This window comes from Bombina bombina, chromosome 5 (genome assembly GCF_027579735.1).
Source record: "Bombina bombina isolate aBomBom1 chromosome 5, aBomBom1.pri, whole genome shotgun sequence".
NCBI lineage: Eukaryota > Metazoa > Chordata > Amphibia > Anura > Bombinatoridae > Bombina > Bombina bombina.
The window spans coordinates 865575921-865600882 of record NC_069503.1 but is presented as its reverse complement, the minus strand read 5'-3'; the positions used below and the strand labels follow the sequence as shown (position 1 = coordinate 865600882).

The following is a 24962-nucleotide window of genomic DNA, read 5'->3' as shown; positions in this document are numbered from 1 at the left end:
GGTTTGCTTAAAAAGATGTTTGTTCAGCAGGGTTACCTTCTACAACCCATTTCATGCATTGTCCCTGTCACTACTGCCGCATATTTCTGGTTTGATGAACTGCTTAAGGTGCTCGATAGTGACTCTCCTCCTTATGAGGAGATTATGGACAGAATCAATGCTCTCAAATTGGCTAATTCTTTCACTCTAGACGCCTCTTTGCAATTGGCTAAGTTAGCGGCTAAGAACTCTGGGTTTGCTATTGTGGCGCGCAGAGCGCTTTGGTTGAAATCTTGGTCGGCTGATGCGTCTTCCAAGAACAAGCTACTAAACATTCCTTTCAAGGGGAAAACGTTGTTTGGTCCTGACTTGAAAGAGATTATCTCTGATATCACTGGGGGTAAGGGCCACGCCCTTCCTCAGGATCGGCCTTTCAAGGCAAAAAATAGACCTAATTTTCGTCCCTTTCGTAAAAACGGACCAGCCCAAGGTGCTACGTCCTCTAAGCAAGAGGGTAATTCTTCTCAGGCCAAGCCAGCTTGGAGACCAATGCAAGGCTGGAACAAGGGAAAGCAGGCCAAGAAACCTGCCACTGCTACCAAGACAGCATGAAATATTGGCCCCCGATCCGGGACCGGATCTGGTGGGGGGCAGACTCTCTCTCTTCGCTCAGGCTTGGGCAAGAGATGTTCTGGATCCTTGGGCGCTAGAAATAGTCTCCCAGGGTTATCTTCTGGAATTCAAGGGACTTCCCCCAAGGGGGAGGTTCCACAGGTCGCAGTTGTCTTCAGACCACATAAAAAGACAGGCGTTCTTACATTGTGTAGAAGACCTGTTAAAAATGGGAGTGATTCATCCTGTTCCATTAAGAGAACAAGGGATGGGGTTCTACTCCAATCTGTTCATAGTTCCCAAAAAAGAGGGAACGTTCAGACCAATCCTAGATCTCAAGATCTTAAACAAATTTCTCAAGGTCCCATCGTTCAAGATGGAAACCATTCGAACTATCCTTCCTTCCATCCAGGAAGGTCAATTCATGACCACGGTGGATTTAAAGGATGCGTATCTACATATTCCTATCCACAAGGAACATCATCGGTTCCTAAGGTTTGCATTCCTGGACAAACATTACCAGTTCGTGGCGCTTCCTTTCGGATTAGCCACTGCTCCAAGGATTTTCACAAAGGTACTAGGGTCCCTTCTAGCGGTGCTAAGACCAAGGGGCATTGCAGTAGTACCTTACCTGGACGACATTCTGATTCAAGCGTCGTCCCTTCCTCAAGCAAAGGCTCACACGGACATTGTCCTGGCCTTTCTCAGATCTCACGGCTGGAAAGTGAACGTGGAAAAGAGTTCTCTATCCCCGTCAACAAGGGTTCCCTTCTTGGGAACAATTATAGACTCCTTAGAAATGAGGATCTTTCTAACAGAGGCCAGAAAAACAAAGCTTCTGGACTCTTGTCGGATACTTCATTCCGTTCCTCTTCCTTCCATAGCTCAGTGCATGGAAGTGATCGGGTTGATGGTGGCGGCGATGGACATAGTTCATTTTGCGCGCATTCATCTAAGACCATTACAACTGTGCATGCTCAGTCAGTGGAATGGGGACTATACAGACTTGTCTCCGAAGATACAAGTAAATCAGAGGACCAGAGACTCACTCCGTTGGTGGCTGTCCCTGGACAATCTGTCTCAAGGGATGATGTTCCACAGACCAGAGTGGGTCATTGTCACGACCGACGCCAGTCTGATAGGCTGGGGCGCGGTCTGGGGATCCCTGAAAGCTCAGGGTCTTTGGTCTCGGGAAGAATCTCTTCTACCGATAAATATTCTGGAACTGAGAGCGATATTCAATGCGCTCCAGGCCTGGCCCCAGCTTGCGAGGACCAGGTTCATTCGGTTTCAATCAGACAACATGACGACTGTTGCGTACATCAACCATCAGGGGGGAACAAGGAGTTCCCTAGCGATGGAAGAAGTAACCAAAATTATTCTTTGGGCGGAGTCTCACTCCTGCCACCTGTCTGCTATCCACATCCCAGGAGTGGAAAATTGGGAAGCGGATTTTCTGAGTCGTCAGACATTGCATCCGGGGGAGTGGGAACTCCATCCGGAAATCTTTGCCCAAGTCACTCACCTGTGGGGCATTCCAGACATGGATCTGATGGCCTCTCGTCAGAACTTCAAAGTTCCTTGCTACGGGGCCAGATCCAGGGATCCGAAGGCGGCTCTAGTGGATGCACTAGTAGCACCTTGGACCTTCAAACTAGCTTATGTGTTCCCGCCATTTCCTCTCATCCCCAGGCTGATAGCCAGGATCAAGCAGGAGAGGGCGTCGGTGATTTTGATAGCTCCTGCGTGGCCACGCAGGACTTGGTATGCAGATCTGGTGAATATGTCATCGGCTCCACCTTGGAAGCTACCTTTGAGACGAGACCTTCTTGTTCAGGGTCCGTTCGAACATCCGAATCTGGTTTCACTCCAGCTGACTGCGTGGAGATTGAACGCTTGATTTTATCGAAGCGAGGGTTCTCAGATTCTGTGATCGATACTCTTGTTCAGGCCAGAAAGCCTGTGACTAGAAAGATTTACCACAAAATTTGGAAAAAATATATCTGTTGGTGTGAATCTAAAGGATTCCCTTGGGACAAGGTTAAGATTCCTAGGATTCTATCCTTCCTTCAAGAAGGATTGGAAAAAGGATTATCGGCAAGTTCCCTGAAGGGACAGATTTCTGCCTTGTCGGTATTACTTCACAAAAAGCTGGCAGCTGTGCCAGATGTTCAAGCCTTTGTTCAGGCTCTGGTTAGAATCAAGCCTGTTTACAAACCTTTGACTCCTCCTTGGAGTCTCAATTTAGTTCTTTCAGTTCTTCAGGGGGTTCCGTTTGAACCCTTACATTCCGTTGATATTAAGTTATTATCTTGGAAAGTTTTGTTTTTAGTTGCGATTTCTTCTGCTAGAAGAGTCTCAGAATTATCTGCTCTGCAGTGTTCTCCTCCTTATCTGGTGTTCCATGCAGATAAGGTGGTTTTACGTACTAAACCTGGTTTTCTTCCAAAAGTTGTTTCTAACAAAAACATTAACCAGGAGATTATCGTACCTTCTCTGTGTCCAAAACCAGTTTCAAAGAAGGAACGTTTGTTGCACAATTTGGATGTTGTTCGCGCTCTAAAATTCTATTTAGATGCTACAAAGGATTTTAGACAAACATCTTCCTTGTTTGTTGTTTATTCAGGTAAAAGGAGAGGTCAAAAAGCAACTTCTACCTCTCTCTCTTTTTGGATTAAAAGCATCATCAGATTGGCTTACGAGACTGCCGGACGGCAGCCTCCCGAAAGAATCACAGCTCATTCCACTAGGGCTGTGGCTTCCACATGGGCCTTCAAGAACGAGGCTTCTGTTGATCAGATATGTAGGGCAGCGACTTGGTCTTCACTGCACACTTTTACCAAATTTTACAAGTTTGATACTTTTGCTTCTTCTGAGGCTATTTTTGGGAGAAAGGTTTTGCAAGCCGTGGTGCCTTCCATTTAGGTGACCTGATTTGCTCCCTCCCTTCATCCGTGTCCTAAAGCTTTGGTATTGGTTCCCACAAGTAAGGATGACGCCGTGGACCGGACACACCTATGTTGGAGAAAACAGAATTTATGTTTACCTGATAAATTTCTTTCTCCAACGGTGTGTCCGGTCCACGGCCCGCCCTGGTTTTTTTAATCAGGTCTGATATTTTATTTTCTTTAACTACAGTCACCACGGTACCATATGGTTTCTCCTATGCAAATATTCCTCCTTAACGTCGGTCGAATGACTGGGGTAGGCGGAGCCTAGGAGGGATCATGTGACCAGCTTTGCTGGGCTCTTTGCCATTTCCTGTTGGGGAAGAGAATATCCCACAAGTAAGGATGACGCCGTGGACCGGACACACCGTTGGAGAAAGAAATTTATCAGGTAAACATAAATTCTGTTTTCTCTTGTTAAGTGTATCCAGTCCACGGATCATCCATTACTTGTGGGATATTCTCCTTCCCAACAGGAAGTTGCAAGAGGATCACCCACAGCAGAGCTGCTATATAGCTCCTCCCCTAACTGTCATACCCAGTCATTCTCTTGCAAGCCTCAACCAAGATGGAGGTCGTAAGAGGAGTGTGGTGTTTTATACTTAGTTTATTCTTCAATCAAAAGTTTGTTATTTTTAAATGGTACCGGAGTGTACTGTTTATCTCAGGCAGTATTTAGAAGAAGAATCTGCCTGCGTTTTCTATGATCTTAGCAGAAGTAACTAAGATCCATGGCTGTTCTCACATATTCTGAGGAGTGAGGTAACTTCAGAGAGGGAATGGCGTGCAGGTTTTCCTGCAATAAGGTATGTGCAGTTAATATATTTCTAGGGATGGAATTTGCTAGAAAATGCTGCTGATACTGAACTAATGTAAGTAAAGCCTTAAATGCAGTGATAGCTACTGGTATCAGGCTTATTAATAGAGATACATACTCTTATAAAAATGTAATATAAAACGTTTGCTGGCATGTTTAATCGTTTTTATATATGTTTGGTGATAAAACTTATTGGGGCCTAGTTTTTTTCCACATGGCTGGCTTGAATTCTGCCTAGTAACAGTTTCCTGACTTTCCACTGTTGTAATACTAAACTAACGGCTAAGAATTCCGGATTCGCCATCCAGGCGCGTAGGGCACTATGGCTTAAATCCTGGTCAGCTGACGTGACTTCGAAGTCTAAATTACTCAACATTCCTTTCAAGGGGCAGACCTTATTCGGGCCTGGTTTGAAGGAAATTATTGCTGACATTACTGGAGGTAAGGGTCATACCCTTCGTCAGGACAAAAGGCCAAACAGTCTAATTTTCGTGCCTTTCGAAATTTCAAGGCAGGTGCAGCATCAACTTCCTCCGCTTCAAAGCAAGAGGGAACTTTTGCTCAATCTAAGCAGGCCTGCAAACCTAACCAGTCCTGGAACAAAGGCAAGCAGGCCAGAAAGCCTGCTGCTGCCTCTAAGACAGCATGAAGGAACGGCCCCCTATCCGGCGACAGATCTAGTAGGGGGCAGACTTTCTCTCTTCGCCCAGGCATGGGCAAGAGATGTTCAAGATCATATCTCAGGGATATCTTCTGGACTTCAAAGCTTCCCCTCCACAAGGGAGATTTCATCTTTCAAGGCTATCTGCAAATCAGATAAAGAAAGAGGCATTCCTACGCTGTGTGCAAGACCTCCTAATTATGGGAGTGATCCATCCAGTTCCGCGGACGGGGACGGGGGACAGGGTTTTTATTCAAATCTGTTTGTGGTTCCCAAAAAAGAGGGAACCTTCAGACCAATTTTGGATCTAAAGATCTTAAACAAATTCCTCAGAGTTCCATCTTTCAAAATGGAAACTATTCGGACCATCCTACCCATGATCCAAGAGGGTCAGTACATGACCACAGTGGACCTAAAGGATGCCTACCTTCACATACCGATTCACAAAGACCATCATCGGTTTCTAAGGTTTGCCTTTCTAGACAGGCATTACCAATTTGTAGCTCTTCCCTTCGGGTTGGATACAGCCCCGAGAATCTTTACAAAGGTTCTGGGCTCACTTCTGGTGGTTCTAAGACCGCGAGGCATAGCGGTAGCTCCGTATCTAGACGACATCCTGATACAGGCGTCAAACTTTCAAGTTGCCAAGTCTCATACAGAGATAGTTCTGGCATTTCTGAGGTCGCACGGGTGGAAAGTGAACGAGGAAAAGAGTTCTCTATCCCCACTCACAAGAGTCTCCTTCTTAGGGACTCTTATAGATTCTGTAGAAATGAAAATTTACCTGACGGAGTCCAGGTTATCAAAACTTCTAAATGCTTTCCGTGTTCTTCACTCCATTCCGCGCCCTTCAGTGGCTCAGTGTATGGAGGTAATTGGCTTAATGGTAGCTGCAATGGACATAGTGCCATTTGCGCGCCTACATCTCAGACCACTGCAATTATGCATGCTGAGTCAGTGGAATGGGGATTACACAGATTTGTCCCCTCTGCTAAATCTGGATCAAGAGACCAGAGATTCTCTTCTCTGGTGGTTGTCTCGGGTCCACCTGTCCAAGGGTATGACCTTTCGCAGGCCAGATTGGACAATTGTAACAACAGATGCCAGCCTTCTAGGTTGGGGTGCAGTCTGGAACTCCCTGAAGGCACAGGGATCGTGGACTCAGGAGGAGAAACTCCTTCCAATAAATATTCTGGAGTTAAGAGCGATATTCAATGCTCTTCTGGCTTGGCCTCAGCTAGCAACACTGAGGTTCATCAGATTTCAGTCGGACAACATCACGACTGTGGCTTACATCAACCATCAAGGGGGAACCAGGAGTTCCCTAGCGATGTTAGAAGTCTCAAAAATAATTCGCTGGGCAGAGTGCCACTCTTGCCACCTGTCAGCAATCCATATCCCAGGCGTGGAGAACTGGGAGGCGGATTTTCTAAGTCGTCAGACTTTCCATCCGGGGGAGTGGGAACTCCATCCGGAGGTGTTTGCTCAATTGATTCATCGTTGGGGCAAACCAGAGTTGGATCTCATGGCGTCTCGCCAGAACGCCAAGCTCCCTTGTTACGGATCCAGGTCCAGGGACCCAGAAGCGACGCTGATAGATGCTCTAGCAGCGCCTTGGTTCTTCAACCTGGCTTATGTGTTTCCACCGTTTCCTCTGCTCCCTCGACTGCCAAAATCAAACAGAAGAGAGCATCGGTGATTCTGATAGCACCTGCGTGGCCACGCAGGACTTGGTATGCAGACCTAGTGGACATGTCATCCTTTCCACCATGGACTCTGCCTCTAAGACAGGACCTTCTGATACAAGGTCCTTTCAATCATCCAAATCTAATTTCTCTGAGACTGACTGCATGGAGATTGAACGCTTGATTCTATCAAAGCGTGGCTTCTCCGAGTCAGTCATTGATACCTTAATACAGGCACGATAGCCTGTTACCAGGAAAATCTACCACAAGATATGGAGTAAATATCCTTATTGGTGTGAATCCAAGAATTACTCATGGAGTAAGGTTAGGATTCCTAGAATATTGTCTTTTCTCCAAGAGGGCTTGGACAAAGGATTATCAGCTAGTTCCTTAAAGGGACAGATTTCTGCTCTGTCTATTCTTTTACACAAGCGTCTGGCAGAGGTTCCAGACGTTCAGGCATTTTGCCAGGCTTTGGTTAGAATTAAGCCTGTGTTTAAACCTGTTGCTCCTCCGTGGAGCTTAAACTTGGTTCTTAAAGTTCTTCAAGGAGTTCCGTTTGAACCCCTTCATTCCATTGATATTAAACTTTTATCTTGGAAAGTTCTGTTTTTGATGGCTATTTCCTCGGCTTGGAGAGTCTCTGAGCTATCTGCCTTACAATGTGATTCTCCTTATCTGATTTTTCATGCAGATAAGGCAGTTCTGCGTACCAAACCTGGGTTTTTACCTAAGGTGGTTTCTAACAAGAATATCAATCAAGAGATTGTTGTTCCATCATTGTGTCCTAATCCTTCTTCAAAGAAGGAACGTCTTTTACATAATCTGGACGTAGTCCGTGCCTTGAAGTTTTACTTACAAGCTACTAAGGATTTTCGTCAAACATCTTCCCTGTTTGTCGTTTACTCTGGACAGAGGAGAGGTCAAAAAGCTTTGGCAACCTCTCTGTCCTTTTGGCTTCAGAGCGTAATACGCCTAGCCTATGAGACTGCTGGACAGCAGCTCCCTGAAAGGATTACAGCTCATTCTACTAGAGCTGTGGCTTCCACCTGGGCCTTCAAAAATGAGGCCTCTGTTGAACAGATTTGCAAGGCTGCGACTTGGTCTTCACTTCACACTTTTTCAAAATTTTACAAATTTGATACTTTTGCTTCTTCGGAGGCTGTTTTTGGGAGAAAGGTTCTTCGGGCAGTGGTTCCTTCCGCTTAATCCTGCCTTGTCCCTCCCATCATCCGTATACTTTAGCTTTGGTATTGGTATCCCACAAGTAATGGATGATCCATGGACTGGATACACTTAACAAGAGAAAACATAATTTATGCTTACCTGATAAATTTATTTCTCTTGTAGTGTATCCAGTCCACGGCCCGCCCTGTCCTTTTAAGGCAGGTCTAAATTTTAATTAAACTACAGTCACCACTGCACCCTATGGTTTCTCCTTTCTCTGTTTGTTTTCGGTCGAATGACTGGATATGACAGTTAGGGGAGGAGCAATATAGCAGCTCTGCTGTCGGTGATCCTCTTGCAACTTCCTGTTGGGAAGGAGAATATCCCACAAGTAATGGATGATCCGTGGACTGGATACACTACAAGAGAAATAAATTTATCAGGTAAGCATAAATTATGTTTTTGTTGTTATATAGACCTTTTATTTATGTATAGCGGACAGTGTTAGACAGACTGACGCTTTTATATCAGCCTTTTAGATATTTTAGGTTCTAGCCACAACCATTATATATATTTATATATATATATATATATATATATATATATATATATATATATATATATATATATATAGTACCTTGGATTGTTTTATTGTATTTTTATTAAATTTTATTTCTGCGTAAGATTACATTGTCTATTTTGATGTAGTGATTATAGATGTTTGTGTATATATATATATATATATATATATATAATTAAATATCAGCTGTACTCCTTAGCTTTAATAGCGCCACTCTTTCAGTTGTTTACTGTTGTTCTCTAGCTATTTATAATAAACCATGTCAGAGAGATCGCGTTTTTTTGAGTTGGCTAGGAGTCATAGACTAGGTCTGGATTCTCTTTTTTATATTTTGGCTCACCTGATGTGTTCAGCTAGCATCTATTAGTTTATTGTTGCTACCTTTAAGAAAGGATACCAAGAGAATGAAGTAAATTGGGTAATGGAATTATATTGGGAAGTTGTTTGAATTTGTATGCTCTATTTTTTTCATAACTGCACAGCTGCATTCATTACTCCTGGTAAATAATAACCATGCCACCAGGTGGAGGCAAAGACACCCCAGCCAAAGGCTTAAATACTCCTCCCACTCCCCTCATCCCCCAGTCATTCTTTGCCTTTTGTTCCAGGAGGTTGGCAGAGAAGTGTCAGAAGTTTTCGATAGTCTCTTATCGAGGGTAGTACTCTTCGGCATGGGACTGGAGTTTTAAGTAGTCCTATCAGCCTCTCAGTGAGAGCATTGATGAAAGTTAGAGTCCGGAAATGCAGGGAGAGTCTTGCTGCGAAACCATCCTGACTCATATTAACAGCTCCACAAGCAATCAGCGTTGACGAGTTTCGCTGCCTGCTTTCTTCTCTCAAGTCCATGGCAGAGGCAACGCTACTATCTGTCACACTTGAAGGGCTGTGTTCGTGTTCCAAGGCGTAGATTCCGGTAAGATTGTTTCATTTTACTTTCTCATGAATGTATTGTATTTCTTATGTTTTTCCCGAGAGGCTACCACCTTGCGGGACTAACTATAATCATGGTCTCAGTGAGGCTCCTTTTGTATCTTGGAATCAAGGTTTAATATCTCCTAAGGAGGGTTATTGAATGGGGGGGGGTTTAATTATTTTTATGTGATGCGACCTGCTTATGTGTAGTGTTACTTTGCCTTGAGGCCTTGTGGAACATAACGGCCTTGGTAGTGACGCAGCCTTTAAGGTCGGGCGCACTTTTTATTCGACTGTACGGCCTACCTTGTGACCAGGCATGGTCACGTTTTTGCCTCTCCAGATCCGCATTCCTGACTGGTTTCTGGTGCTAGGAGATGGTGAGTGCCCCAGCCATTGGGGGTGTAAGGTGCCGTTTAGATTTATTTGTGTAATTTAGTTCAAACTAGATTCATAAGACTTCTGTCTTTTCTACCTATCTCTATGGGGATCTTCCTTGGATGTATCTGTAAGTGCTTTTGGAAGGCTTCCAAGCTCTGTTGGGGTGTCTGGGGTCATCCTTTCCGCCCTTTCTTTCTATGGGGGCTGGTGTTTGGGGCCCTTCTGTTCCCTTGTATTTTAGTCCTGTTGCTTGGGCTGGTCCAGTGTGGACTAGGATCTGAGAGGAGCGGTGTCTCCTCGGTTTGTGGAGGTCTGGAGAGCCTTTGGTTGAGGTTCTGGGCTCCATGTTGCTCGGCTACGTGTGATGGCCTTGGATATCCTGAGTGTACCCACTAGTTGGTGGATGTTACTCTATCTTCGGCTACCTTTTACTTGCCTGCAAGTGTTTCCTTTTTTTTCAGTCATCTTGGTATGACTGTTGCGTTTGGTGCTCAGAGGCTTCTTCTCTATGGTTATCGCACATGTTGGTGAGAATATTTTGATATTCTCAGTTCCTGGCACCTTGGGATTTTGGTTTCAGTCGGTTGTTCGGGGCAATTGCTCTGATATTTTCAGAAAAGTTTGCTTCTCTGTTCTGTTTTTCGATCCAACCTTGTGGTTCAGTGCTGTAGGGGTCTGGGGGTTGCCTTCCCTTGTTTCGGGAAACCTTGGGGACCCTGTGGACTCTTTCCATTTATGAAGAAAAACATAAATTATGCTTACCTGATAATTTTCTTTTGTTCAGATGGAAAGAGTCCACAGCTCCCCGTCCGTGTTTTTATGGGGTTGGCTGTGATTTTTGTTCTTCTGGCACCTTTTCACCCTGATGTTTCTTCTACTGTTCCTTGTTCCTCGGCAGAATGACTGGGGGATGAGGGGAGTGGGAGTAGTATTTAAGCCTTTGGCTGGTGTGTCTGCCTCCTCCTGGTGGCCAGGTACTTATTTCCCAAAAGTAATGAATGCAGCTGTGGACTCTTTCCATCTGAAGAAAAGAAAATTATCGGGTAAGCATAATTTGTTTTTAATCATGAAAGAAATATTTTGTTTTTCATATCCATTTTTAAGAATGCCAAAAAGAGGTTTGCTGTTTAACTGTGAGTCAATCTTTCTCTCTCCCTCCCTTTATCCCTCTTCGCTACATTCCCAGCTGAACTATATGTTAAACTAAAGCCCATGTTTAAAAGGAAATTTAAAGGGACAGTATACACTCATTTTCATATAACTGCATGTAATAGACACTACTATAAAGAATAAGATGCACAGATACTGATATAAAAATCCAGTATAAAATGGTTTAAAAACGTACTTAGAAGCTTTCAGTTTAGCTCTGTTGAAAAGGCAGTTGGAAAGCCCACTGCAAGTGGGAAATAAGACACTCCCCCCCTCCCCCTCCCCCTTCTTTTGCATATGAAAAGACCCTTTACACAAACAGGAGCAAGCTGTAGAAGGTAGCTGACGGTATTCAAATAAAACTTTGGGGCTTAGTTAGGAGTCTGGAAATCAGAGCAATGTTATTTAAAAATAAGCAAAATTATAAATTTTTTTAAAAAAAAAACTTTATGGGCTTTATAAATAGATCATCTACAAAACATTTATGCAAAGAAAAAAATGAGTGTATAATGGCCCTTTGGATTAGTATTAAACATGCTGATGCTTTTGGAATACATAAAAACATGTATGCAAAAATAGTGTCTAATCTGTTACATTGAAAAAATGTTAGTGTGATACAGTAGCTGAGGAACATGATGCTCAAATATGACTTTAGTGTATTTTCAGCTCCTATATGACATATTTTGTGTAAAAGCCAGTAATGTGTATGATTACAGAAGTTGTTCAAAGTTTAAACCATAAGAGAGTGTTATCTTCAATGTTTAGAAGTGAATGTGTTCTGTGGATGTGTGTTAAAATATACACATTTTATAGTATTTTTTCTTTTCTTAGAGTGAAGCAGGCGTAAAAGAATTCCATATAGTGCAAGTATCAAGTAGCAGTAAAAACTGGAAGCTGCAGAAATCTGTGAATCCTACAGAAGATAAAGGTAATATATTTCTGTTCTAAAGTGACAGTATTCTGATGCATGTATGTATTTCATATAAGTGTTCAGTGTTTGTATAGCAGTCAGAAGTAAAAATACGGTAGCCTAGTATTATGAAAATAAAGGGTCAGTGGAGAACAATTATTTATTTTTCTAATAATTTGTATGCTTCTAAGACACAGACGGCAAAGTAGTACCGGGCAGTGTTCACTGTAAAGTGTCCACAGCTGTCAGCCACAACTTTTTACTTAGGACATTATTATTATTTCTTTCATACAGGTGGCGAGAGTCCACAATCCATTACTCTTGGGAATTACTCCTCCCTGCCACTAGTAGGATGCAAATATTTCTAAACCCCAAGTGTGAGGGTTTCATTTGACCAAGTTGAAGCCTGTTTCCTCTGAGTACAGTGATTGTTGGAGGGATGTATTTGGAGTATAGGCATATTTTTCCCCTATTGGAATCTAGTCGCAAGCCTTTCCACTGGTGTTTCAAGGACCTGTGCTTTGCCTCCTCCTGTTGGTTCGTTTATATATATATATGTATACAGGTAGCCCTCAGTTTACGATGGGGTTAGGTTCCAGAAGGAATGGTTGAAAATAGAAACCCAGTTTATAATGTAAGTCAATGGGAAGAGAGGGAGTTGGGTTCCGGGCCCCTCTCAAAATTGACATAAGTAACACCTAATACATTATTTTTAAAGCTTTGAAATTGAAACTATATATATATAAATTCCAAATGAACTCTGCACTCACTCCATATAGACAACTGCCTGGGGTGCATCCAATGCCACAAATTGCCAATCTAGAGTCCCGAAAATAAAGAGCACTCACCAGGGCTTAATATCACAAAGCAACCAAAGCTTTTATTTCACAAAGTAACGTTTCAAGGATTTTAACCCCGTCCTCAGACTTTACAATAGTGTACATACCTTGCACCTTTTAAACCCTCCACCGACTATCGTCGCTGAAATACCGGAAGTCACCCGGCGTCCTGTACGCACAACTGCGCATGTACAGAGCGTCGGCATGGCAACCGGCCGCGGCGTTATCTAAAAAACACCAAAGTGAATACAAAAAGTTACAGCATGGATGTGTATCATTGCATTTATGTCATTAGCTCTTAACATTATTAAAAATGCGTGCTATAAACATTGATTCTGTATCTTGCAATTGTTATTGTTATATACATTAGTAATGCAATCATGGGTGTTCATTTAGCATTCAGAGGCATTATACTTTAAATATACATGAACCAGTTATCACGCTCACTTGTAACACAGCAACAATTATCACTATTTCATACTAAGTTATACAGATCCTAATTGATCAAGACACCAAAGACTGTTAATCTAATGTGTTAGTTTTCTTATTTTCATCTACCACATGATAATGCTTTTGTAGATTTATAATACTAACCACAATATGGTGCTGTCAACATGATTAATCTAAACATTATTATATACAGTCTAAAATCCTTTATCCCAGAACAATTCTTACTTTGGAAATTCTTACTATAAAAAACAATGCCAATCCAAGTGGGTATTCAGTCCACCTGGCACAAGAGTACCCAAATTAAAAATCCACCTGGATTCGCATTGTAATAGAAGCCTATTCCTATCCCCACCCCTAACTAGGGGTGGAATGTGATCAATAATCACATATCTCAAATCTGCTACCGTATGGCCAGTCAGTGCAAAATGCTGTGCCACGGGTTGTTCAGACCCAGAGAGGGAGAGAGATATATACATATACAAAAGCATAAATCGTAACATCCCCATTAAAAGAGCTCTTACACCCCCCCCCCTTTTTTTTTGAAATAAACTCTAAAAAAAAAACTTACAAATTAAAAAATCATTCAAGCAGAGATGCAAGTAGCACACAGGACATCTGGCACCTAGATTGAGTACGTATGAAAAGAAGCGCGCGTCAGCTTGGCATCATATAAAATACATGGTATTAAATACATGGTGTGCATTTAAACAAATGAATGAACAAAAAACACAGGTAAGATTTAAAAAATGAATGCAGACAAATTATGATGCATAATAAATACATTAGAGTTTTTAAAAAGGAGTTATCTTAAAAAAATATATAAATGTCCCAAGGTCATACATATATAACAATAAACTAGGAGGCTTATAGAGTGCCAAATAATGAAAAATATATAGTACTTACCAATGTATATAACACACAGAGAAAACCCAGCACTCACTTACAAGCTCTCAGCTAAGATTTAAAAGCAAAAATGGAAAGGTTAGTTACCGCATCTGGCCAAATGGGACAAGCCCAGGTACCTCGTCAAGGTCCTTTCCAATACCTGGGACCCTAAAACAGCCACACAATGCAAGCTTTCAAATCCAAACAAACTGTGAACAAGGGAAGGGTGCACAGGCATATGTAATCACCCTAGACATATACAAAATTTCTTCTCCTACCTCCCTTTTCAGATCGACGATATACTCTTATATACCATTACCTCTACTGATTCTCGTTTCATTACTGGTTTGGCTATCTACTATATGTAGATGAGTGTCTTAGGGTAAGTAAGTCTTATTTTTATTTATGACACTCAAAGCTATGGTGGGCACTTTATATGTAAAGTTCTAAATATATGTGTTTAAACTTATATTTGCCATGATTCAGGATATTCAGTATTCCTTCATTCAGACTGTCAGTTTCATTTTTTTGGGAAAATGCATATGAATTAAATATTTTTCTTACCTAAATTTTCAATTGACTTTTTTCCTTTAAATTGCGGGCTGTTAGGCTCGCGGGTGCAAAAAATGCTAGAATTTATTACGTCATTTTTGGCGCAAGACTTTTTTGGCGCGAGATTGACGTTTGTCTGACGTCAATGACGTCATTTCCAGCGTCGTAGTTGACACCGGAAGTTTTCACGTAGTTGCGTCATTTTTGGCTCTCGTGTTTGTTGCAGACGTTTTTGGCGCCAAAAAATATGTGGGCGTCATTCTTGGCGCCAGATTTTTAACATTATTTAAGTCTCATTTTTTAGTTTCTTCTGGTTTCTAGAGGCCTGTTCTGTTTGCATTTTTTTTCCCATTCCTGAAACTGTCATTTAAGGAATTTGATAATTTTGCTTTATATGTTGTTTTTTTCTATTATATATTGCAAGATATTTCAAAAACTGTTCCTGTATCAGAAAATGCTGAGGGATTCCTGATGACTGATATCAGTCCTACCAAAGCTAAGTTCATTTATTTTAATGTTATGAATGTTTATCTTTAGCTATGGTTTGTAATAATTTTATCATGATAAACTTTTACATGCAGAGTCCATTAGTATTTATGCTTTATATATTGCTATTCTTTTTACATCTAATGTACAAGATATACTTAGGAATTTATAAGAATATTTTTCTGATTCTATTCTAAAGGCTTTGTCTGACATCCCGCCTTCTAATAAATTTTTTAGTTCTTTTTTAAACTTCTCATTTAGTTGATGAAGTTTCAAATGACCAACAACATACTGAATTATCCTTCTCTGATGGTGTTTTTTCTCATTCAGAATTTTCTTCATCAGATATTGACACTAACAAATCTACTTTTTTATTTTTAAATAGAGTACATTCGTTCTTTGTTGAAAAGGTGTTGATTATTTTGGATATTGAAGTAACTAGTTCTTTTTGATTTTAAGACTAGCTAACATTTAAATTCTGCTTATTAACCTTCTGTCGCTTCTTCAGAGGTTTTTTTCCAGTTCCTGATACTAGGGAAGGGAATAGGCCGGGAATTTCTTTTATTCCTTCTTTAAGGTTTTTAAATTGTATTCTTTGCCGGCAGTTAGTTTTAAGTTTTGAGGAAAGATTCCCCAAGTTAATGGGGCTATCTCTACTCTTGTTAAACATACTATTATTCCTATAGCAAATAGTATTTATTTTTCTTTCATGTAATTAGCAAGTCCATGAGCTAGTGACGTATGGGATATACATTCCTACCAGGAGGGGCAAAGTTTCCCAAACCTTAAAATGCCTATAAATACACCCCTCACCACACCCACAAATCAGTTTTACAAACTTTGCCTCCTATGGAGGTGGTGAAGTAAGTTTGTGCTAGATTCTACGTTGATATGCGCTCCGCAGCAGGTTGGAGCCCGGTTTTCCTCTCAGCGTGCAGTGAATGTCAGAGGGATGTGAGGAGAGTATTGCCTATTTGAATGCAATGATCTCCTTCTACGGGGTCTATTTCATAGGTTCTCTGTTATCGGTCGTAGAGATTCATCTCTTACCTCCCTTCTCAGATCGACGATATACTCTTATATATATACCATTACCTCTGCTGATTTTCGTTTCAGTACTGGTTTGGCTTTCTACAACATGTAGATGAGTGTCCTGGGGTAAGTAAGTCTTATTTTCTGTGACACTCTAAGCTATGGTTGGGCACTTTTTTATAAAGTGCTAAATATATGTATTCAAACATTTATTTGCCTTTACTCAGGATGTTCAACATTCCTTATTTTCAGACAGTTTCATATTTGGGATAATGCATTTGAATCAATCATTTTTTCTTACCTTAAAAAATTTGGCTTTTTCCCTGTGGGCTGTTAGGCTCGCGGGGGCTGAAAATGCTTCATTTTATTGCGTCATTCTTGGCGCAGACTTTTTTTGGCGCAAAATTTTTTTCTGTTTCCGGCGTCATACGTGTCGCCGGAAGTTGCGTCATTTTTTGACGTTCTTTTGCGTCAAAAGTGTCGGCGTTCCGGATGTGGCGTCATTTTTGGCGCCAAAAGCATTTAGGCGCCAAATAATGTGGGCGTCTTATTTGGCGCTAAAAAAATATGGGCGTCACTTTTGTCTCCACATTATTTAAGTCTCATTATTTATTGCTTCTGGTTGCTAGAAGCTTGTTCACTGGCATTTTTTTCCCATTCCTTAAACTGTCATTTAAGGAATTTGATCAATTTTGCTTTATATGTTGTTTTTTCTATTACATATTGCAAGATGTTCCACGTTGCAACTGAGTCAGAAGATACTTCAGGAAAATCGCTGCCCGGTGCTGGAGCTACCAAAGCTAAGTGTATCACTTTTGGTATCTGTTCCTTCAGCTGTTGTTTGTATTAAATGTCATGACAAACTTGTTAATGCAGATAAAATTTCCTTTAGTACTGTTACATTACCTGTTGCTGTTCCGTCAACATCTAATACTCAGAGTGTTCCTGATAACATAAGAGATTTTGTTTCTAAATCCATTAAGAAGGCTATGTCTGTTATTTCTCCTTCTAGTATACATAAAAGTCTTTTAAAACTTCTCTTTTTTCAGATGAATTTTTAAATGAACATCATCATTCTGATACTGATAATGGTTCTTCTGGTTCAGAGGTTTCGGTCTCAGAGGTTGATGCTGATAAATCTTTGTATTTGTTCAAGATGGAATTTATTCGTTCTTTATTTAAAGAAGTATTAATTGCATTAGAAATAGAGGATTCTGGTCCTCTTGATACTAAAACTAAACGTTTAAATAAGGTTTTTTTAAATCTCCTGTAGTTATTCCAGAAGTGTTTCCTGTCCCTAATGCTATTTCTGAAGTAATTTCCAGGGAATGGAATAATTTGGGTAATTCATTTACTCCTTTTAAAACGTTTTAAGCAATTATATCCTGTGCCATCTGACAGATTAGAGTTTGGGACAAAATCCCTAAGGTTAATGGGGCTGTCTCTACTCCTGCTATATTTTTAGCGGATGTTGCTGCAGCTTCAACTTTTTGGTTAGAAGCTTTAGCGCAACAAGTAACAGATCATAATTCTCATAGCATTATTATTCTTCTATAACATGCTAATTATTTTATTTGTGATGCCATCTTTGATCATTAGAGTTGATGTCAGGTATATGTCTCTAACTATTTTAGCTAGAAGAGCTTTATGGCTTAAAACTTGGAATGCTGATATGTCTTCTAAGTCAACTTTGCTATCCCTTTCTTTCCAGGGTAATTAATTATTCGGTTCTCAGTTGGATTCTTTTATCTCAACTGTTACTGGAAGGAAGTGAACTTTTTTACCACAGGATAAAAAATCTAAGGTAAATTTAGGTCTAATAATCGTTTTCGTTCCTTTCATCACAACAAGGAACAAAAGCCTGATCCTTCATCCTCAGGAGCGGTATCAGTTTGGAAACCATCTTCACTTTGGAATATATCCAAGCCTTATAGATCCCCAAAGCCAGCTCCTAAGTCCCCATGAAGGTGCGGCCCTCATTCCAGCTCAGCTGGTATGGGGCAGTTTAAGTTTTTTTCAAAGAAATTTGGATCAATTCCGTTCACAATCTCTGGTTTCAGAACATTGTTTCAGAAGGGTACATAATTGGCTTCAAGTTAAGGCCTCCTGCAAAGAGATTTTTTCTTTCCCGTGTCCCAGTAAACCCAGCAAAGGCTCAAGCATTTCTGAAATGTGTTTCAGATCTAGAGTTGGCTGGAGTAATTATGCCAGTTCCAGTTCTGGAACAGGGGCTGGGGTTTTATTCTATCTCTTCATTGTACCAAAGAAGGTCAATTCCTTCAGACCAGTTCCGGATCTATCAATATTGAATCGTTATGTAAGGATACCAACATTCAAGATGGTAACTGTAAGGACTATCCTGCCTTTTGTTCAGCAAGGGCATTATATGTCTACAATAGATTTACAGGATGCATATTCCGATTCATCCAGATCACTTTTTCTGAGATTCTCTTTTCTAGACAAGCATTACCAGTTTTGTGGCTCTACCGTTTGGCCTAGCATCAGCTCCAAGAATTTTTACAAAGGTTCTCGGTGCCCTTCTGTCTGTAATCAGAGAACAGGGTATTGGTATTTCCTTATTTGGACGATATCTTGGTACTTGCTCAGTCTTCACATTTAGCAGAATCTCATACGAATCGACTTGTGTTGTTTCTTCAAGATCATGGTTGGAGGATCAATTTACCAAAAAGTTCATTGATTCCTCAGAAAAGGGTAACCTTTTTAGGTTTCCAGATAGATTCAGTGTCTATGACTCTGTCTTTGTCAGACAAGAGAAGTCTAACATTGATATCAGCTTGTCAAAACCTTCAGTCACAATCATTCCCTTTGGTAGCCTTATGCATGGAAATTTTATGTCTTATGACTGCTGCATCGGACGCGATCTCCTTTGCTCATTTTAACATGCAACCTCTTCAGCTCTGTATGCTGAACCAATGGTGCAGGGATTACACAAAGATATCTCAATTAATATCTTTAAAACCGATTGTACGACACTCTCTGACGTGGTGGACAGATCACCATCGTTTAGTTCAGGGGGCTTCTTTTGTTCTTCCGACCTGGACTGTAATTTCAACAGATGCAAGTCTTACAGGTTGGGGAGCTGTGTGGGGGTCTCTGACGGCACAAGGGGTTTGGGAATCTCAGGAGGTGAGATTACCGATCAATATTTTGGAACTCCGTGCAATTTTCAGAGCTCTTCAGTCTTGGCCTCTTCTGAAGAGAGAGTCGTTCATTTGTTTTCAGACAGACAATGTCACAACTGTGGCATACATCAATCATCAAGGAGGGACTCACAGTCCTCTGGCTATGAAAGAAGTATCTCGAATTCTGGTTTGGGCGGAATCCAGCTCCTGTCTAATCTCTGCGGTTCATTTCCCAGGTATAGACAATTGGGAAGCGGATTATCTCAGTCGTCAAACGTTGTATCCGGGCGAATGGTCTCTTCACCCAGAGGTATTTCTTCAGATTGTTCAAATGTGGGAACTTCCAGAAATAGATCTGATGGCTTCTCATCTAAACAAGAAACTTCCCAGGTATCTGTTCAGATCCCGGGATCCTCAGGCGGAGGCAGTGAATGCATTATTACTTCCTTGGAAGTATCATCCTGCCTATATCTCTCCGCCTCTAGTTCTTCTTCCAAGAGTAATCTCCAAGATTCTGAAGGAATGCTCGTTTGTTCTGCTGGTAGCTCCAGCATGGACGGATCTTTTTCGGATGGCCTCTTGCCAACCGTGGGCTCTTCCGTTAAGACCAGACCTTCTGTCGCAAGGTCCTTTTTTTCCATCAGGATCTCAAATCTTTAAATTTAAGGGTATGGAGATTGAACGCTTGATTCTTGGTCAAAGAGGTTTCTCTGACTCTGTGATTATTCTGTATCTAGAGAGATATATTATAGAGTCTGGAAGACTTCTATTTCTTGGTGTCTTCTCATCATTTTTCCTGGCATTCTTTTAGAATTCCGAGAATTTTTACAGTTTCTTCAGGATGGTTTAGATAAAGGTTTGTCCGCAAGTTCCTTGACAGAACAAATCTCTGCCCTTTCTGTTCTTTTTCACAGAAAGATTGCTAATCTTCCTGATATTCATTGTTTTGTACAAGACTTGGTTCGTATAAAACCTGTCATTCAGTCAATTTCTCCTCCTTGGAGTTTGAATTTGGTTCTGGGGGCTCTTCTAGCTCCTCCTTTTGAACCCATGCATTCATTGGACATTAAACTTTTTTCTTGGAAAGTTTTGTTTCTTTTGGCCATCTCTTCTGCCAGAAGAGTCTCTGAATTATCTGCTCTTCTTGTGAGTCTCCTTTTCTGATTTTTCATCAGGATAAGGCGGTGTTGCGAACTTCTTTTGAATTTTTACCTAAGGTTGTGTATTCTAACAACATTAGTAGAGAAATTGTGGTTCCTTCATTATGTCCTAATCCTAAGAATTCTAAGGAGAAATCATTGCATTCTTTGGATGTTGTTAGAGCTTTGAAATATTATGTTGAAGCTACTAAGTCTTTCCGAAAGACTTCTAGTCTATTTTTCATCTTTTCTGGTTCTAGAAAACGCCAGAAAGCTTCTGCCATTTCTTTGGCATCTTGGTTGAAATCTTTAATTCATCATGCCTATGTCGAGTCGGGTAAAACTCCGCCTCAAAGGATTACAGCTCATTCTACTAGGTCAGTTTTTACTTCCTGGGCGTTTAGGAATGAAGCTTCGGTTGTTCAGATTTGCAAAGCAGCAACTTGGTTCCTCTTTGCATACTTTTACTTAATTCTACCATTTTGATGTGTTTTCTTCTTCTGAAGCAGTTTTTGGTAGAAAAGTACTTCAGGCAGCGGTTTCAGTTTGAATCTTCTGCTTATGTTTTCTTTAAACTTTATTTTGGGTGTGGATTATTTTCAGCAGGAATTGGCTGTCTTTATTTTATCCCTCCCTCTCTAGTGACTCTTGCGTGGAAAGATCCACATCTTGGGTAGTCATTATCCCATACGTCACTAGCTCATGGACTCTTGCTAATTACATGAAAGAAAACATAATTTATGTAAGAACTTACCTGATAAATTCATTTCTTTCATATTAGCAAGAGTCCATGAGGCCCACCCTTTTTTGTGGTGGTTATGATTTTTTTGTATAAAGCACAATTATTCCAATTCCTTATTTTTTATGCTTTCGCACTTTTTTCTTATCACCCCACTTCTTGGCTATTCGTTAAACTGATTTGTGGGTGTGGTGAGGGGTGTATTTATAGGCATTTTAAGGTTTGGGAAACTTTGCCCCTCCTGGTAGGAATGTATATCCCATACGTCACTAGCTCATGGACTCTTGCTAATATGAAAGAAATGAATTTATCAGGTAAGTTCTTACATAAATTATGTTTTTTCCTTCAGATGGGAAACTTGTATCTTATTTAAGGAAAATTATTTATTTTCAGATACTTTTCTTAGACCTGTAATTTATTTGGCTGATGTTGCAACTGCTTCAACTTTCTGGTTGGATACTTTAAGTGCAACAAGTATCGGTTTATGATTTGTTTAGCATTCTTAAGTTGATCAACATGCTAATAATTTCATTTGTGTCGTAATTTTTTTTATATTTTCGCAAATGAGGTTTAATCTATGTCTTTAGCTATTTTAGCTAGAAGAACTTTGTGATTTTTAATCTTGGAATGCTAATTTGATTTCTAAATTCCATATTTCTTTTTTTCCAAGGTAGTCAATTATTTGGTTCACAATTGGATTCAATTCTTCAACTGTTACTCTGGGCTTCAAGATTGAGTTCTAAGACTAAATTTTAAGCTTATATTAGTTTTTGTTCTTACTAAGGAACGGAATCCTAAATTCTTCCCCAAGTAACATGTTTATAATTGGAAGTTTTCTTCATTCAATTTAAGCAATTTAAAAGATCAAAGTCAGCTCCCCAAATTTGCAGGTAGGTGCGGTTCTTATTCCAGCTTAGCTGGTAAGGGGCAGGTTAAGACTTTTTTAAAATTTTGGTTCAATTCGGTCCAAACTTCTTTGATTTGGGTACAGAATAGGATTCAGAGAAGTCTTTTTTTCTCTAACATATTCCAGCTATTCCAGTAAGGCTAACACTTTCCTGAAGTGTGTTTCAGACCTGTATGTATTGGGTACTTGTGAAGCGCGGCTGGTCACCCGTTGGGGCTCAAGGCGCTGCTCAGACCTGGAGTTTTCTGGGGTATTTATACCAGTTCCATTTTAGGAACAGGTTTTGGGGGTTTTATTCAAAACTATTCATTGTCCCAAAGATAGAAAATCTTTTTGAATTATCATATAGGTATACCATCTTTTTAGAATGGTGTTTATATGGTCTATTCTGCCTTTTTGGTCAGTAATGGCATTATTTGTTTACAATAGATACAATAGATGCATATCTTCATTTTCTGTTTTCATTCAGATTATTTTCATTTTCTGAGATTCTCTTTTTTTGACAAGCATTAACAATTTGTTGCTTTTCCTTCTGGTCTAGCGACAGCTCTAAGAATCTTTTCAAGGTTCTCAGTGTTTCCTTATTTGGACGGTCTCGTGGTACTGGCTCAGTCTTTTCGTTCTGCGGATTCTCATACGATTCAACTTTTGTTGTTTCTTCAAGACATGGTTAGAGGATCTTTTTATCAAAAGCTCCTTGATTCCTCACACAAGGGTCACCTTTTTTAGGTTTCCAGATAGATTGTGTCAATGTCTTTGTCTCTAACAGACAAGTGACAATTTTATTGGGTTCCGTTTGTTGGAACCTTCAGTCTCTATTATTTCCTTCAGTTGCTATATATGCATGGAAGTTTTAGGTCTCATGGCTGCAGCATTGGATTTGATTCCCTTTGCTCATTTTCATAGGAAACCTTTCTAGTTTTTTATGCTGAATTAATGGTGCAGGGATTCTAGGATATCACTTTTTATATCTTTGAATCCCAATGTTTAACTATCTTTGATTTGGTGGTTAAGATCACCATCATTTAGTTCTACGGGTCTCTTCGGTGCGAGTCTTTTAGGTTGGGAGGCTGTCTGGGGATCTCTGTCAGCACAAGGGGTTTGGAAATCTCAGGAGGCGAGATTACCATTTGATATTTTGGAACTCCATGCATTTCTCAGAGTTCTTCAGTTTTGGCTTCTTTTTGAAGAAAGAGACGTTTATTGTTTTTCAGACAGACAATGTCACAACTGTGGCGTATGTCAATCATCAGGGTGGGACTCTGTCTTTAGGCTGTGAAAGAAGTATCTTGGATATTTGCTTGGGCTAAATCCAGCTCCTGTCTAATTTCTGTGGTCCTTTTCCCAGGTATAGACAATTGGGAAGCGGATTATCTCTGTCAATCAAGCTTTACATCCGGGAGAATGGTCTCTTTACCCAGATGTGTTTTTTCAAATTGTTCAGATGTGAGGGCTTCCTTGGAGTTATCAATCTGCCTATATTTTTTCGCCTCTGGTTCTTCTTTTTAGAGTGATTTTCAAAATCATCAGGGAGCAATCTTTTGTGTTGCTGGTGGCTCCAGCATGGCCGCACAGGTTTTGGTATATGGTTCTTGTTCGGATGTCCAGTTGCCAATCTTGGTCACTTCCATTTAAGGCCAGACCTTATATCTTAACATTTGTTTTTTTCCATCAGGAACTCAAATTATTAATTTGATGGTATGGAAATTTAACGCTTAGTACTTAGTCATAGAAGCCCACCTCTTTCAGATTGCATTTTAACAGTTTTTCACCACTAGAGGGTGTTAGTTCACGTATTTCATATAGATAACACTGTGCTCGTGCACGAGAAGTTATCTGGTTAAAAGTATATTATTATAATTGTGTTAGTTATGCAAAACTGGGAAATGGGTAATAAAGGGATTATCTATCTTTTAAAACAATAAAAATTCTGGTGTAGACTGTCCCTTTAAGGTAATGATTATTCTTCTTTAGTTAAATAAAACTATTTTAATTGTTATTAAAGGGACAGTCAAGTCCAAAAAAAACTTTCATGATTTAAATAGGGCATGCAATTTTAAACAACTTCCCAATTTACTTTTATCACCAATTTTGCTTTGTTCTCTTGGTATTCTTAGTTGAAAGCTAAAACTAGGAGGTTAATATGCTAATTTCTTAGACCTTGAAGACTGCCTCTAATCTGAATACATTTTGACCACTAGAGGGCATTAGTTCACATGTTTCGTATAGATAACATTGAGCTCATGCACGTAAAGTGACCTAGGACTGAGCACTGATTGGTTAAACTGCATGTCTGTCAAAAGAACTGAAATAAGGGGGCAGTCAGCAGAAGCTTAGATACAAGGTAATTACAGAGGTAAAAAGTATATTAATATAACTGTATTGGTTGTGCAAAACTGGGGAATGGGTAATAAAGGGATTATCTTTCTTTTTAAACAACAAAAATTCTGGTGTTGACTGTCCCTTTAAGGTAATAATTATTTTTCTCGTTTTACTAAAATACGGCTGAAAAGCTGATCAAATATGAATGATTAACCTATTTCACCTCCCAATAATTTTATAATTATCTATGTGTTTATATTTGTATATAAATAAATCAGTAACTTTTTTCATAATGTGGTGAGAGTCCACCCCACCCACCATTACTCCTGGGAATTCCACTCTTGGCCACCAGGAGTAATGGCTTGTGGACTCTCAACGTCATGAAATAAATGAATTTATCAGGTAAGCATCAATTTTGTTTACTGATGTAACTGGAAAAGTAATCTGAAAAGTTATTATTGTAAAAATGAAATGTAGAAAACCATGATTAAAATAGAGTACTGACTAATGATTTAAATCAAATCCACCCAGCTTGGGTTAATAAAGTACGTTGTGATTTGAAGTATGTATGTCACTCAGGCAGATGGGCAAGTTATTGCATCCTTGGTATTGATACAAAGGACAGATATGCAAAGCGTAATAGATTTTCATTCCACTTTGTTTCCAA

At 40.1% G+C, this 24962-nt stretch overlaps 1 protein-coding gene across 2 annotated transcripts in view; it reads left to right on the top strand.

Annotated features, from left to right (window-relative positions):
• The window catches only part of TRAPPC8 (trafficking protein particle complex subunit 8), a 563274-nt gene that overhangs the window by 503231 nt on the left and 35081 nt on the right, over positions 1-24962 (top strand). For both annotated transcript variants that reach the window (XM_053715000.1, XM_053715001.1), the window contains one exon: positions 11723-11819. In XM_053715000.1, the coding sequence (XP_053570975.1) occupies positions 11723-11819 (97 nt within the window). The remainder of the gene's footprint in view (positions 1-11722; positions 11820-24962) is intronic.